This window comes from Acanthaster planci, linkage group LG09, assembly GCF_054643075.1.
Source record: "Acanthaster planci isolate LZ-2023a linkage group LG09, COTS_SCS, whole genome shotgun sequence".
NCBI classification, from domain to species: Eukaryota; Metazoa; Echinodermata; class Asteroidea; order Valvatida; family Acanthasteridae; genus Acanthaster; species Acanthaster planci.
The window spans coordinates 17,645,644-17,662,417 of NC_141785.1; the positions used below are offsets into that span (position 1 = coordinate 17,645,644).

At 40.6% G+C, this 16,774-nt stretch overlaps 2 protein-coding genes across 2 annotated transcripts; one reads left to right on the forward strand and one right to left on the reverse strand.

Moving 5' to 3' along the window:
- Positions 1 to 41: 41 nt before the first annotated feature.
- Positions 42 to 8,236, forward strand: LOC110976668 (glycolipid transfer protein-like). Its single transcript, XM_022230147.2, has 5 exons — positions 42 to 364; positions 3,349 to 3,407; positions 3,927 to 4,057; positions 4,428 to 4,569; positions 4,969 to 8,236. Exons 1-5 carry the CDS (start codon positions 253 to 255, stop codon positions 5,137 to 5,139), a joined length of 615 nt encoding a protein of 204 aa, XP_022085839.1. The 5' UTR covers positions 42 to 252; the 3' UTR covers positions 5,140 to 8,236.
- On the reverse strand, positions 6,987 to 16,676 carry elob (elongin B). The gene is made up of 3 exons (XM_022230111.2): positions 16,532 to 16,676; positions 13,108 to 13,351; positions 6,987 to 11,435 (listed from the first exon to the last, which is right to left on the reverse strand). The coding sequence occupies exons 1-3, from the start codon at positions 16,532 to 16,534 to the stop codon at positions 11,314 to 11,316; spliced, it is 369 nt and encodes a 122-aa protein (XP_022085803.1). The 5' UTR covers positions 16,535 to 16,676; the 3' UTR covers positions 6,987 to 11,313.
- Positions 16,677 to 16,774: the final 98 nt, after the last annotated feature.

A 16,774-nucleotide genomic window follows, 5' to 3' on the forward strand; every position in this document is an offset into this window, starting at 1 on the left:
TTATAACTCGCTACGACTTACTTCACATGTGTCACTTGATATTACTGCTGAGAATCCCAAGTGCGACCTAGCCATAGACGGAAACGCTAGTGGCTCGGCTAAATCACTGACATGATGTTGGCGAAACCCCTGGTCATTCACATGATGTACATGTAGATTGTGAGATCGTACGGTTACATACGTGTCCCGACCCCCGTGCCGGTAGTGTGTGACCGTGATTGCTATTCTTATTCAGTCCCTTATTCCATAAAGATGTCTTTTCACAAGAACTTGGAGCACAGATATGTTCCAGTTCCAGAGGACAAGCGAATACAGACATTACCCTTCCTGCTTGCGTGTACAGATTCTATTCTGCCTTTACTTGGTGAGTGTTTATTGTTGATAAGGATAGAGCCTGACGTCGTGGACGTGTTGTGCGCGTGCGCGCCGTACACTTTAAAAGTGTGGGACTAGCTCTAGGCCTAAAGTAGGCCTAGGCCTACATGTAGTTCTCTTTTTCGCTTTTAGACGGGATCGGTCAAACAGGTGTGGCTTGTCGCCTTGTGATCAGTGGTGACACATGAACCCATACCGTGCATGGACCCTGCATGTGTGTATGTTGAGTGCAATCTTTGAAAGTGTGCAAATTTAAAATTTGCGTGCGCAGTTTTAAAATTTTGCGCAACCAGGTATTGCCATAAAAATTGCACACAGCGATAATAAAATGCTAGGCCTACCCCCAGAACTGTGGGGTCCGACCCCACTCCCACACGGGGCGGACATTGGACCCCACAGTTCTGGGTGTAAAAAATTTGTGGATGAACCACAGCCAACAGTCGTGCTGAAGAGACTGACACCAACTACACTTTTAGCTTGATTTTGTCAGGTCTTTTTCTCACATGTGAGGTGTGTATGTACATGTACAGTATGGTCAGGTGGTATGGGGCTGGGGCAAGATGCGTCATGCTGACCGGCCACGAGAAGTTTCGCCATTCAAGCATTTTGATGAACGGTGCCACTTGAGAACAATTAAATTCCCCTGTTGACATTTACATGGACATGTAATTCGGACTTTTCTTCCATCTGAAAGATTCCTTGTGAGAACTAAATTCCCCTGTTGACATTTAATTCGGAAAGTTCTTAGAGCTGCGTATGTATTAATCAGAAATATATCTGGAACAAAATTAAAAGTAGGATCCCCAACAAAGTAAATAACAATCAGGGAAAATAAGAACTTTGAAATGCCCCCCAAAACTACTAGTTTGTACTGGAATCCTAGCCTTTACTCAAGGCAACAGTTACCAAGCCTGAAAGGTGCCAGATAACTGGGGGTTGCACTGCACCGAATATGTGTCCATAGAAAACAGTGCAAAATAGGACCAAAATAGCTCTGCCTGTTGGCTCTCGGGAAGAGGTGGCCTTCAGTTTTTCACTGTAAATTCAAGACTATGGCCAGAAGTTCACTTTTTGTGTCCATTTTATTGGGTTAGCTAGGCAATTTTTTTTTATTCACCTTTATCCAAGGATTCCCCAAAATACCTGTAGTAGTAAAAGTATGCATTCAGCTCTGAATGTAGCCACCTGCCTCTATCCTAAATAGGCCCACAGGTTGGGGGCTTTCTGTGAAGGAAATACCCCGAATTGGAAACTATGCTACCACTCCCAAATTTATGATTTATAGAAATAACCCTATGATCCATCCTTATTATGGCATGTCTTATTGTGAAAACCCTGTCATGAGCTCTTGTGCCGAAATCCAATGACTTGGTAGAATGCACCCTGGAGACTTTGAAAGGAATGGGAACCTCCGTGCCACTGCCGCAGCCAGGTCCATCATGACTCGTACTCCCTTTAATTGCACAGTTCGAGGCACGAAATTTGCACACGTTCAAAGATTGCGCTCAATGTTACTTGTGCAGATTTAAAATATCGAACATATACTTTCTCTCTGATATTTGTTTTGTGATCCATATTTGTTTTTATTATTCCTTGAGTTTGTTCTTACATGGGGTGTCGTACTCTCTGTTTTTTAAGTTTTTATGGATATCTTTATTTGTCTCTTCTTTGCATTCCCATCTGTTGTTCGGTTTATTTGGGTTGTATATATCTTAAGGGATTTTATGTCTTATTCATTTGTATACTTTTATGTCATTTATTTTATGATATTATCATTTTTAGTGTCTTCATTTTCTTTTGTCATTTGCGTTACAATTTCTTTTGTCATTTACATGTATAAATGTCAAGCCATCATTCCATTCCTCAGGTTGCGAACTGCACGGAGTGTGTGTGGTTTCATTTCTCTCCCCTTTTTCTTTCCTGTCAGTTTTCGATTTTATTTTGTGTGTGCGTTTTTCTTTTGTATGTGTTTGTTTATGGGGAGGGGATCAGCTGGTTATTTTTTTTCCTTTTCTTTTGGGATGTTGACTTATTTCAGAACTTTTTCTGTTTACTTAGTTTTGGGTGTTTATTGCAATTTACGATTCTAAATTCATAAGAAAGAGTGAGCATACTAGAGAAAGCATTGCCTTTGGTTTCACTCTTTTGAGGACTGACCTGTTTTGTAAGAATAATAAAGGAGGGGGGTCTGAGGTACACATTTTGAGGTACACATCCCCCTGCATTTGTCTTGATTTTGTCTTTTTTAAAATTTTCAATGGGCCTGCTTATACCGGGGTAATAACTGAAGTATTCATGTCACTGTTAATTCATACTTTGTCACAATTTCTTTGGACCTAGCTGGGTATTCGGTGCGTGTTTTTTTTTTTGCTTTTTTTGATATCCATTAAGTTAATGCAAAATTGTTTTTAAAAGGTCTCTACTAACTGACTAAAGTCACCTGGATAATTTCAATTGGACATTTATATGTCCCTTCATTTTTTCTCTGCGGTACATGTACATGAAGACTGAATGTTTTGTGGTCAGGCCTACATGTACATGTACAAGTACAGTGACCTTCATTGTCTCTGTCATGGTTGCAGGAACAAATCAGCAGACACGTACATGTAGGCCTGTCCTCATTTGTTTGTCCTTCTTCCATCATGGTCACGTACATGTAGGAATCTGCTGGTACATGTACATGTGTATTTATGGTGGTACCAGCACGACCAAGCACAGATTTTCACTTCAGACCTGTTGCTGCATTGACCGCTTTATGAATAACTAAGAGCAGATGCAGATCTGCGTAATTTGAAAGAAAGTGTCAACATATTGAAAGCTGGTCAAATAAAAAAGATTTCCTCATTATGCATCTGGTTCTTTCTTTTTTGTTGTAAATTGTTTGAATACCTGGTAATGGTATGCTGCAAGAATACTTGTGCCGAGTTATACCGTACTCGTATTTACCTGCAGTCTTTCGGTTTTTCTGCACAGATATGCTCGGACCAAATGCCTTTGCCTTTGTCAAATCAGATGTCAATGGAAACATTAAGGTACAATGTACATATATGTTTGTGTAGTTTAATGGTAAATTTAATCGTTTCACTGTCCAGTCAGATAACACGCACTTGTTCATTACGTGGAGCTACTGTAGATAAATTCACAGCTGTTCACATGCAGCAGAATTCATGGAATTGCTGGATTTAGTAGCAGCCAGGATCACTTATGCACAGGGAAGTTTGCAGTTTTTGGAAGCGCTTGAAATGTCATTATCCTTTCAGCAAGTGAGTGTACTGTTTTGAAAAATAAACGACAGAAAGTAAGTTTCATATCCCAAGGTAAAGATTTTATAGGTGGAAAGAAAAGCTCCAATAAATTTCCACAGGAAACAAAACAGATAGGAACAAAAAAAACCTAATCTACTTGTTGGTTTGAGTAGGATTCGAACCAGGGTCACAGAAAGGGAAAGCATGGAATATACCACTACAACAGCCTAACCGAGTAAGACTGGTTTGATTCACAGTCTTTTTTTTCAAATCTTACTCAATTTCTCTTGCTTTCCCTGAGCCCAGAAAGTGAGGAAACGATATGATGAAGGTCCAGAGATATACAGCACATTAGCAGATATTATTGAAGAAGAAGTCAAAAACGATAGAGGTTTCAAGAGCAACTCAGCAACTGAGGCACTGCTATGGCTCAACAGGTAATAACCTGGGTCAAATTTTATGCCGAAAATTTGGCTAAGCAGATTTTCATGTAAAGTACATGTAGATTTGTGTACGAGCGGAAATAAAATATTCCTTTAGTTCATTTTTAGGTCAGTTCGTTGTCCTAACTGTAACGTAATGGTACATGTACACGTAGGTAGGTATCAGAGGAAAAATTCACCCACGACTTAATGAGTAGGATTAGTAACATAAAATTGTTCTGCTTTGGTAATGTAAATTACCTAATAAACTCAGTTCTAACACCATTTTCACAAAACAAAAAGTACTCTCACTGTGCTTTTCTTATTCAACAATGAAATGTTTAGCTCCGTTAAATCATTACTCCTTCTGTGTGTTTTGTTTCAGAGGGCTAAATTTTGTGTGCAAAATTTTGAAGAACCTTATAGACGGTAATGTGAAAGACAACAGTGTCATTCCTGCGCTGTCTGCAGCATACAAAGCCACACTAGAAGTCTACCATAACTGGCTTGTCAAGAAAACTGTGGGGGTACGTCAGAGGAGTTCTCCAATTTGTGAATTTGGTCCACAAGTGGCTTTCAAGTTTCATGCAGGGGGTATTTTGTTGGGGGTGTAAGGGGTGGGGAGATGGGTGTTAGGGGTGGGCATGGTGGGGGTCCTGGGGGAAGAGCTGGGAAGAAACAGATTTTTCCGAGGCTACTGAAGTCCTCTAGATATTCATGAGAGAAGCACGGCTGACGTTGGAAGTGTAGATTTGGCAGGTTAATTCGGCATTATTAGCTCTGTTTGTATTCATATCCAAGAAGAGTTGAAGCTTTCATCGTCATGACATGAAAACTGTCTCAAGTCTGGTACCTATTCTATGCACGACTCACTAAGCGGTGTGAGCAACAATCACCCTGTTCTTTGTTGTGTATCGCTACCGTAGGTTGCGTTCCATGCGGCTCCCTACTACAGTGACCTCATGCAGAAACTGGCCAATGGGGAATCAGAAGAGGTGGTGCTGAACGATATACGTGAATACCAGACGTGCTTACAAGACCAGGTCGACACTATAGAGGAGTTGTTTGTAGCCAATGGGCTGGACCCAAAGAAATAATTTTTTCATTCTGAAGAGCCCCATAATGTCCGATCTAAGTCATGTAAGTGTTCATGAAATGAGTGTTTCACTGAAGCTTTTATGCAGACACACTGTACGCTTACGGCTGATTTGTGTGAAAGCAACACACACTGTTTTTAAATCCCTTTTTTTTAAATCCATGTTTTACCTTTAATTTTTTACTGTTTGCAACACCCATGCTGTATCCTGACGCCGAGGGTGCTGTTTCTGTGATGTCACTGAGTAAAGTTGTGGCATTTTCTGTAGCTACTACAGGTATCTGCCAAGTAACAGAACTTATCATGACTTTAACTTGGGCACAACAGCTCACATGAATATGCCAGATTGCTCATTCCGTCAAAATAAAAGTCGCTGTGATTGTTCGTGATTGTGACATGTCCGAGCCATTGTGTGCACATGACGTGCCCACATGTTGTCCCTCATTGGCAGGCTATTAAAGCCTTTAATAAGGTGACATCGGTTTATACTTAAATGTGTTCGTCGATTTGTGCTAGACCCAAAGCAATATTTGAAGTTTGTTCGGAAAGTTTTAAAATGAAGATAAAAATTGTACATGCTTTTTATTAGTGCTGCCAAAATGTTGAGGTTGAATACTTGGGTGGGTAATATCAATGGGGAAAAGGGAAAAAAATATTAAAAACTGACAGCGTTGCAAAATTGACTGAAAAATTTCAAAGCTGTTTTATGGGGGTTTGTTAGAACGAAGCATCGAGCATTCTTCAAAACAGTATTCATTGGTGTTTTTTTTACCAGGAATTGAACAATTTTGCAACAAAGAGTTGAATAATTCTTGAGGGAAGTTTTCAGTGGTTCTGTTTGGACTCGGATGTGCTCACTCTTCTGAGTTTCAATTGTTAGTATTGCTTTGTGTGAGGTATGAGATGTAAGGTTTTGCAAGCTAGGTGTGGCAAAGGTGACGGATAAATGTACAGTGTTGCATGTGATTCCTCATTTACATGTATTGCAATATCTGATACAGATGTGGATGGCACATCACATTTTTACTTGCATGTTAAATTTTTTTTTAAATGTAACTGCCAACATGTGTATGACCCACCATTTCAAAACCAGACTGAAATGGGTAATTGTGATGTTTGACGATTCCTCTCCCCATCTTTCTTTTTACACTTCAAAGTCATCCATGTACATGTAAAGTCTAAATTCTTTCTGCACAAAGTGTTACATGGGGAATGGTAGCTGTGGAACTGCCATGAAAATGTGAAGTGAAAATTCCACTACTTCGGGGATATGAAGTTACCTATTTCAGCCTGGTTTTGGGACCGGTGGGTCACATCTTTTTCCCTCTCCAGAACTTGCGTTTTAATCATGTTAAAAGCCAAATTTTACCCATAAAATTTAAATAAACTGTTTTTAGGTAAAAATCAGGGAGAGTTTTTTAGCCAGGACTATAAATTCTGAAATTCATATCTTCTGAGACAGGAACAGTTAACATTTGTATTTTTTCTTTAATAATAATTTATACATGTACATGTCATTGTGTTATGCATAAGGATTGATCCATCATTGACATAACCATGACGTAACTGACTACACATTAAGCAACCCCAATCACCCATAATCCAAATGTGACCCAATCTGACGTGTCACCAGTCACCCCAGCCACTTTGAGTTCAAGCCTTTTTAAAGAATCGTGTACTATGTAAATCTGGGTGAACTCTCATCTTTTTTTCACAAACGACGTCCACTCACCAGGACGCCCAACTGAGTGATGCTGCAACATGAAGAGCCCTGTTTGCTTTACAAGTCATTTATTAAAGTCTAGGACCACCACTACAAAATGCATTAACCTGAAGAAAAACCAAACCTAAACCAATCAATCATGCCAACTGATGTTTATTTTCAATGTGTACTTAGTACAGTGTACATTAATATGGTTAAACAGCTATTTGACTACATTTCCATAATTTTACATGTTAAAAGTCTAATATATAGTATGCCCTCCTTTATTTCTGATTACTTAGACTGGCCTTTTTTTAACCCATGCCACACAAGACCTGCCTTTGCAACAAAGTTCATGCAAAAGGGCTCACAGCACTACTCTGGTATAGTCACCACTGTAGAAAAACATTGTTTGTAATCATTCAATGAAATAATGTAAGGCTGGGCCAGGGACAGAAATACCAACCAAATTCCAGGTGGTCTTAAACTTTTCCAAATGACAGTATTTAGATGCAATGTAAAGCTAGATTACTGAAAAACTTACTTTAATGCTAAATATGTCACCATTTCAAAAACATTGTAAATTTAATGTTTACCCCATGTGACCCCAAAATGAATAAAAAGATGCTGCGTTTCCCCGCCCACAAAAAATCCCGTTTTGGCTGTTCGCACTCCCAGGTTGATTGGATAACATCATCGCAAGAATGCTGACATGTACATTACGCACAGTACACGCAGTCTAGCATAGCACGCTTGCAGTAGACCACATTGTGTTTGATGTAGCTTGGCCCACTGGCAAACACTGTCTCAGTTCAAGAAATACACTGTAGAAGTGTGTCTTTTAATTTCTTCCTTGAACTGAGACAGTGTTTGCCTGTTGGCCAAGCTACATCAAACAACATGGTCGCAAGCGTGCGATACTGCTGGTACATGTACTGTGCACAATACACTGTACATGTCAGCTTTCTGGCGATGACGTCATCTAATTAGCCTGGGAGAACGGCCAAAAGGGGATTTTTTTGTGGGCTGGAAACGCAGGATCTTTTCATTCATTTGGGGGTTATAATTAATGTGAGAAACATTAAATTTACAATGTTTTTGAAATGGTTGTGTATTTATTATTTTGAAATAGTTCACGTGAACTAAATGTTTTCAATTTTTGTTACCCTTTAAGACACAGTGTTTTGGGGTCACAGCACGGCACTGGATTTTGGCAGAGGCAGAAGTTGGTGATAAAAATGTCCAGGGAATTAGATTAAGCAGGCTGTAATTGTCAGCAATGTAATTTTCATTTAAGTGCATTACTTATACTTCAGGTGGGATTAGTGGAAAGCGATACTTGGTAATACTAGCTTGTCAGTCAAGATGAATTTTATTAAAAAATCCATGAAAGAAAGTCGGCACTGTGCAGTTATCTTTTTGAAGAGTGAGAGTCCGCAAATTTTGTTTTCAACTAACATGGAAGTACTGATTACACAGTATACAGGTGTTATTATTATTACTGATCATTTCTGGTAATGACATCAAGGATTCCTCAAAAGCACCCTAGGCACTGTAGCTCGCAAGCCTGAAGACACCTGCACAGAGGAGACAATGACATTGCCGTTACAGTTTTAGAGATGGCAGGAAAATCCCACAGGAATATTCTGGGTAAAACCCACGGAATCAGGCAGGGACTGAAAACCCAATCCACATGTGGACCGGGCCGGGATTCGAACCCGGACTGCAGAGGTGGGAGGCGAGGAAAGAGCCACTATGCCAACCCAACTCCCCACTGCATGAAAATGCTGCAATGAAGCTTTGGAATTACAAACCAACCCCTAAATACGTGCATGTATATGGACACTTCACACACCAGCTTCTAATTGAGATGTTGTTTTCACAAACATTTTGTGGACATGTTACTCAAGGAGTATGCTTTACAGGATTCAACATGAATTCACTCAATCTGTATGCTTGTGGAATAAAGTTCACATCCAAACCTTTCAAACTTGGAAAATGAAGAGAAATTCAGTTACTGAAAACTAAACATGTGCCGTGTGCAAATGCAGCTCCTTTTGTGCCAGTTTGCGAAAATGAAACTTACAGGAAAACAGTAACTTACTTTTACCAGGTGTGCACACAACTGGCATTTTATCAGTTTCTGATGTGACAATTAGATCTCTCACATAAAAAATCTTTTATTCATTTTCTGAATCAGTGCTTAAAAGTCAGATAAACCGCATTTGCTATCATTTTTAATAGGTGTTGGGGTGACGTCAAAACCAAATGTACATGATACTGATGTGTTTCTGGTTGTTTTATTTTCCAAAAACTGGCAGAAAAATATAGAAATCAGTTGTGAGTGCACCCTTCAGCCGTAACAGTCTTCAATCGCCTTCACTTGTTGGAAGACTGGGAACTGAGGGAACTGAGGGAACCAAGGATAGCTGTTGTGTCATCTGTCTTCCAGAAACTAGATCATGTTTACACTCCCTACTGTTGTGAAGGGTTAACACCAACTCACTTTACTGCAATGGGCATTCTTTGACGAATCAGAGCAGTGCTTGACAAGAATATCCAGATTATTAATGAATTTGTGGGCTTTGTAAAATTCAAGTCACACCCCTGAATGTTTTCACCCCCCTATAATTCTGGTGGGGTGTGCTCTACTCCAACACCACCCCTACCCCACCCCCAGTAAAAATTGAAAAAAAAAAGTAAAAGGAGGGAAAAGACATCAACACTTTGAAATAAATTTTAGTCCAAATTATTCTCTATCAGTGTGGGTTGTACATGTATTATAAGTTTTGCTCCCATAATACATCCATATTATAACGAGGCCAGCACTACAATTCAGAGGTACAGTATGTCTTAACTCAAAAACAAAGGCAAGACCTAATTTTCAATGATGTTATTTACAATATCTAGCAATTTACAAGCATTATGAACTAACCACGGAGTAAAGAGAAATACTAAGTCAAACATCTCCATCAAACAAAGCCCAAAGAGAAGTGAAATATCGGTTCCCAAGTGGTGCCTTTGAGCTTCCCATCATGAGCAGGCTTTGTTGAAATACCGAACTTGCTTATTCCATCACAAGTCATTTGTCCAACCCAGTCACAATTAAGAGATAAACGCTGATGAAGGAATGCACCGTCACACTTAAATTTGAATATCAAGTGGTTTGATTTGATGGCTTGTCATGGGTCCTTGTTAAAACTGACAACTCGACTAGGAAACTGCTTCAATGAGTTCAAGATCATTTAATGAGGAAGCACTTTGTGGCATGGTAAACTGCGATGTCTCTGCGATTTCATTGTTCAAGCAGCAATGAACAGGATATCACTATCTACATTGTATAACCAATTAGCACTTTACTCAGAAATGCAAGACTAAATCCACGGAGACACCATAGCATCATTTTAAAAAGCACGAAAACAGGCAATCTTTATACAAAAAAAATTGTATCGTTCACCGTATACAACCACATAGATACAAGCAACTGCATTCAATATGCAAGACTGACAAAATAGTGCAAAGTTTACATTTTAAATTGGCGACAGTGAGCAATGGAGACATTTTGGGTATATCATTTACGTTAACACTCTTTCACACAGTATCAAGAACAGCTATATTTAAGGTTGATTAAATTACATGTATATGTTGAAGTAGAGCAGATGCCGTTGTTTTGTTATGAGATAAAAAGGAGAAGTCCTCCATGAAAATGATCCATTCCATGTCCAAGAACTGTAACCAATGTATTAATTAACATTTTTAGAGTTTTGAATATTTAATACTGGATGAAGTAAAAGTTCAGATTATGGATTTGAAAACGGAAACCAGTTTGTGAGTGATGTTTATACTATTTTTCACTTTACAAAACCTAAAAATGTTCACCGAATTAATAGATGCTCTTGGCAAACCATGTTGAAAAAATTCATGTAATTTACGATACATATCTGTAAAGGCCCAGGACTTCAGCATGAAACGATGTGGATCTTGTTGCTATGGAATATGGAATATAACTGAAGCCCTCTTTTCAAACTTCCCTTGAATTGAGTACCGAAGTGAATACGTCATGTGCACAATTAGTGTGTAAAAGGCATTAGCGCGAGAACCAGCGCATCAACCAACACGCGCGCGTACTCCATTGGTTTGCACTGCACTTTCTAGTTCACAGTGACGTCACACTTCGGTACTCTCTTGTGGAGGAAATTTAAATGGGGAGGAACGCCTTGGGGGTAAATAAAACAGGGAACAAGTGGTAAAGTGGGCAGACGTTTGCTTTTTTTTACACTGTTCTTAACAATGAAACACAAAAAATAAGATTTCCTAAAACAGAAAAAGTAGCATATCTTTCACAGAGAATCCACGCCTCTATCTTGGTGGGTTGCTCTTTCAAGAACATACCTTGTGCGAATTTTTATGTATTTTGCTGGTGTTAGTCTGCTATGGTATAGTGTCACTGGTACCCAAACGTCACTGCCTGCTCTATGATACAGGTGGCTCTACTGTGTTTGTTGTGGAAGGCTCCGACGACTTCATGACGTCGGGGAGCTCAGGGGGATTGGAGTAGGGGACCAAGTCTAGTGTCTCAAACTCATCCGTGTCGCCTGGAAGAAAAACACAGAAGAAAAACAGTTTGATTTTAACATAAATGAATATCCCCCTCTAGATCAGACGCGTTGGACATTCGTGTTCATGTACATGTAAGTAGTCATCTATTGTTGTCATTTCTTTCACGAGCGTAAAGAACATAATCTTTCCTCTGATCCCTCCCGAAAGCATACAAAAGAAAAGATCATTGGCCGAAATGGCCTCTTTTTTTTCAAGTTTATGAAAGTGTACATGTGCTGGGGACCATTCACTTCCTAGTAGACATTTTGCATGCTCATGTAAAGGACAAACAAAATAAAGAAATAAACTTATGACCCACAAGACATTCCTGGGCATTTTAGGGCAAAAGTACATCCAAGAAACGAGCAGTGTACATGTGTGTCTTTGGCAAAAATGTTAAGGTTTTGCACTGGCTTTTAACCCCTTGATGATGGGAACTTTTTTCCGAAAGCCGACTCCAAGAATTCCAGCCTCACTTGGCCACGAAGGCCACCTGCCAAACCGCAAATTCTTGGTTTGTGACCCTGCGTGCTCTGCATGCTTTGTATTACACAGTGAAAAGGCTCATTGTTCGGTGGCATGCAACTCTACTCACGCTTCCACATTCCCGTTGCCTCTTTTCAAAGTGGGGACTATTGTGAAGCTGATGATTATGATGCAAATTCGGCCTTTTCATTTTTCATTACAGACAACATTCTGAGGTCTCCAACACTGACCAGTGTAATAAAATGGACAATCTCCCATCTTTACATCTTATAATCTGAATCAGGACAAACGCATGTTAGCCTCACTCTCAGGTGCAACATGTCGAAGAGATCTTTCCTTTCAAAACTGAATCAAGAACTTCAACTTTGCTGGTGCCCTACAACGATCCTTGCCTTTCCCACGTGGACGTTTCATGAGAACTTTGCAAACTAAAGAATGAGGAAGATTGGCCTGAATTTGGTCTTACATGATTTTCTTCACCACAGAATGTACATGTATGTAGTATCCATTACCCACCAATGTACATGTACATTGTGACAGACGGAGAAGGGAGAGCTCTTTATGGTGGGAGAAGGGGGCACAGAATGTGTCAGAAGGCCAGTAGGTACATTTAGCAATCATCTCTGAAAACAGAGTACAATGTAATGTCTATTCTTAAGCACTGTGAGCACGTTTCTTGCTTTTTTAATGTCAGTATGAGCAAAGGTGTACAACACTGGAGATCAATTAGGCCCAAAAACTAAGAAAAATACAGTACAATTTTTTTTTCAAATTGTGATGCACATGGAAAAATTTGCATAGAGAAGTAATTTATACACGTGCAAAATTTACACAAAATACACAGATACTGATGATAGTTGAGTTAGGAAAGTTTTGGCCAGTTTAGGAAATCTGGGGAAATAGGAGGAATTTTGACAAGTGACCAAGGCAGCAACGTGTACCAAAAGTCAGGATTAGCTGATGTGGGAACCAGACTACAGCAAAATGGAAACTGGAAAGGAGTCGTCTTCCATGTTTCATTACCCACTTTTTTCTGCTTTTGGTATTTCTCCATTTTTTACTTTGGAGGAGGGGGCGGAAGTGGGCAAGTAAGAGAAGGAGGCGGGAGTGGGCAAGGAAGAGAAGGTACATGTAGGAGCGGACGAGGGCCTCCCCTCCCTGTTGATTTCCCTGGGTACCCACCCTCTAATTTAATGGCTAATCCTAGTGTTGCTGGTGCTTGTGCCTTGGCTGTGTTGCTCGTCAGTCCACAGTCCCCCAACGTCCTGGTGTTGTCCAGCTCCTCCTTGTCTTTGAAGAGCTTCTGGTCCTCTGGCGGCCTCTTGATGATGCCCTCGATGATACGTTTCAGTTCATGCACGGTGCTCGTCTCCTTGGCATCAGTGAAGATGGTCCAATTCTTCCGTCTTATCATAAGAAATACATCCTGTATATGACATAAATCATGGTATCAATAATTTCTTTTAGTTTTAAAAGGGCTGATTGACAAAATTTTGAAAACTGACATTTCATTATGGTCACTACCATGACTACATAGTTCATGAGATTATACTAATCACATATCGGCTGGACCATTTTGGAAGCAGGGGGTGGTAATGTCAAGAGGCATGATACATGCTGCGTTGTCGAGCTACATGTACATGTACTTCAGGGAGTGATATCTGCAAAGTACAGCCAAAAGAGAACGCAGATCGTGCGGATCGTCGAGGGATGAGAAGTAAGGATGGTAGAAAAAAAAAAATTTTTTTTACAATAATATAGGCCAACAAAATTCTATAAAATACACGAGAACCTGAATGTTTGATAGACATGTAGGTAGAAGTTCATTAACCCTCCTTTTGCTGTAACTGTCAAAAACAGTCGAAAATTCCCTCCACTTAATTTCCCCCAGTATATAGACACATAGGGCCTCGTAGGGGAATTTTGACTGGTTTTGACTGATACTGAAAGGACAAAGTGTCAAGAATGTGTCTTACTTTCCATAGGAGGGTTTTAACTTCGGGGGAGATTTGCTCCAGAGAGCGCAAACGGAGGTTTTCTCAGGTACAACTACATGTACCTGACCCTGGCAAAGCACTTTTCAAAACCCCATAGCGTTACGACACCACGTAAACCAATTGCGCTCAAAGTCACACGGAATAGGGGATCAGGTCAACTCGGACCCAAACCAACTCAGACCCATTCCAACTCGGACCCATGCCAACTCGGACCCACTACCATCTCGGACCCACAACCAACTCGGACCCAAACCAACTCGGACCCATTCCAACTCGGACCCATGCCAACTCGGACCCAGGACCAACTCAGACCCACGCCAACTCGGACCCAATACTAACTACCATCTCCGACCCACAACCAACTCGGACCCACACCAACTCGGACCCACCTCGAGTCAAGTCAGACCCACGGAGTCTTGTGGTTGCACTACACCAAATACGCGCCCGTTGACCGAAATAGCGCTGACTCATGAACCTAGCGAAGAGGTTGGCCTTCATTTTTTCACTGGAAATTCAAGATAATTTTTTTTTCGCTGGAAAGTCAAGATATGGCCAGATCGATCACTTTTCATTTCAATTTTATGAATTTTTTTTATTCGCCTTTTCCCGAAGATACCCCCTAATAGTTGTAAAACTATGTGCCCAGCTCTGAATGCAGTTGCCTGTTTCTATCCAAAATAGGTCCGCAATGTGGGGCTTTTTGTGAAAGAAATACTCTGAACTGGAAACTATCAATCCCAAATTCTGAATTTATATAAATAATTCTATGATCCCTGGTGATTATGGCACGTCTTATTGTAAAGAAAAAAAGTGGGATCACAAAATAACAATGAGCTCGCGAGCAGACATACAACGCTTCAAAACCGTCTCCAAGTTTAAGACAATAGGAAATATTCCACATTTTTATTTTAAAATGATTTGATTCGTGTTGTTCGAAATTACCAACCTATTTGCGTTATTTGGACAGTCGGTTTAGGCCTGCATGGATGAATGTCTCCATCTGCCTTAATTTCGCCGGTATTCGGGGAGGGGGGATGGGGCAAGGTGGAGGTGTAAGACTTGCCAGGCCAAAAAAATTTGAAAAGTGAGGTGGGGGATAACACCATGAGACACTATAAAAGGTTAATGTTCGTGATATTGAGGTACATCGGCAGTATGTGTTGTACTTATGCAGCATCTCTTATGTACATCAGAAGGGCCTATCTGTCTGTGGTAACAAAGACTTTGGGGGCTGTTTGGTGAAAGTTCATTCGATTTCTTCTGGTGATCTGGAGTGCCAAAAAAACTTCGGAGAAAAGGCGTCAATGATTTGGTACTGTCAATCACACTCCAAAAGGTGCTCCCATTGGTTGTCCAAAGCTCCCACTCCCCGATCATAGGGTTTCAAGGATGGAAGGTGACAAAATCAGTCTTTGTGGTCAATCATGCCGATACCTCAGAAGCTGATAACCGATTAAGATTCCAGACTACAAGCGGCAAATAAGACATCAAAAGAAATGTGCCTCCATAAAAATACGACGCTTGCCGGTTACTTCTCACTTGTTCCAAGACATCACTGATATCAAATATAGTCCTGTACGGTTTTCAACCACCATGCCTGTTCAAACTCGAAAACTGAGAAATTCTGGGAAGCATTACGTGTAGAGAGGACGTTACATCTCGGCAGCATGCAGTGCAAAAGTGTCATTTACCAAATGCTAAAATGTTAAAGTGGACAAAATCAAAATTTTCAACAAGTTAATCACGCTCTTGGGGTTGGGTCCGAGTTGACTCAGGGTGGGTCCGAATTGGTCGAACGTCCGAGTTAGTATTGGGTCCAAGTTGGTTGTGGATCCGAGTTGGTCCTGGGTTCGGGTTAGTATTGGGTCCGAGTTGGCATGGGTCCGAGTTGGTTGTGGGTCCAAGTTGGCATGGGTCCGAGTTGACTCGAAACCCGGAATAGGCCCTAGTGTGACTTAGAGTTCTCAAAGTAGATCCATCCTAGCCCCACTAGTGTGGCACGGATCACTCCCGATTTATCCTTAGCCACACATCCGTCTACGCAAATGTCAAGACATATTTAATATACTGACTGAGCGATAAGATACTACATGTACCAATGGGTTCTTCCAAAACTTTGGCAGCAGTTTAGTTATCTTGACATGGAACAGCCATGGAGATGATGAGGGGTCAAGTGACGTAATGCTCAATGATCTTATTTTAAAGATGGCGACTGAGAGAGCGAGCCTGTTAGATTGAATGGATAAAGGCAAAAAAACTGGAAAATACCTGAATAACATAAGTGAAATCATTCAATAAATGGTTTTTAGAAAGCGGAAAAGTCAAGAATCATGTTCGTGTGCAAAAGAAATTGCGCCCACGATGATAAGTGGGTGCGCCAGAATGTTCGATACGCCGACACCAAATTGCGTAGACGGATGTATGGCTAGGCTAAGGATAAATCTGGAGTGATCCGTGCCACACTAGTGGGGCTAGATCCATCCAACTTCCAAGCCCTACCCAATACAGTCAACTGACACTAGTGACAGAAACATGATTTTGGAAACAACAAAATACACTCTAAAAATATCAATACTGAACACCATAAAAGTTTGTGGCTGCCTACATACCATTTTCAGTGTAATCAATGTGCCACTTTGTGTGAAGCTGGCCGATCAGGGCGGCAAATTAGTTCCGAGAAGCAAATGCTACACAATGCGGCTGCAATATTGTTACAATGCATCACGCAGCAGAAGTTGGTTGGTAGGGTGAGGGCGCCCTCGCACGGTGCGGCAGCAGACAAGGACAAAATCGGATGCATGGTTGCAAATAAGGTTGTGAAGAACTGGTAGGAATGACAGATGTACTATCAT

What these genes read in the sequence shown, in the direction of transcription:
- LOC110976668 (XM_022230147.2), top strand. Translation starts at nt 253, where the DNA reads ATGTCTTTTCACAAGAACTTGGAGCACAGATATGTTCCAGTTCCAGAG. An exon ending in TTCTATTCTGCCTTTACTTG is followed by an intron (nt 365 to 3,348) that starts GTGAGTGTTTAT and finishes TTTTCTGCACAG; the next exon opens with ATATGCTCGGACCAAATGCC. An exon ending in ATGTCAATGGAAACATTAAG is followed by an intron (nt 3,408 to 3,926) that starts GTACAATGTACA and finishes CCCTGAGCCCAG; the next exon opens with AAAGTGAGGAAACGATATGA.
- elob (XM_022230111.2), bottom strand. An exon ending in ATTAGCCATTAAATTAGAGG is followed by an intron (nt 11,436 to 13,107) that starts GTGGGTACCCAG and finishes TTTTTCTTCCAG; the next exon opens with GCGACACGGATGAGTTTGAG.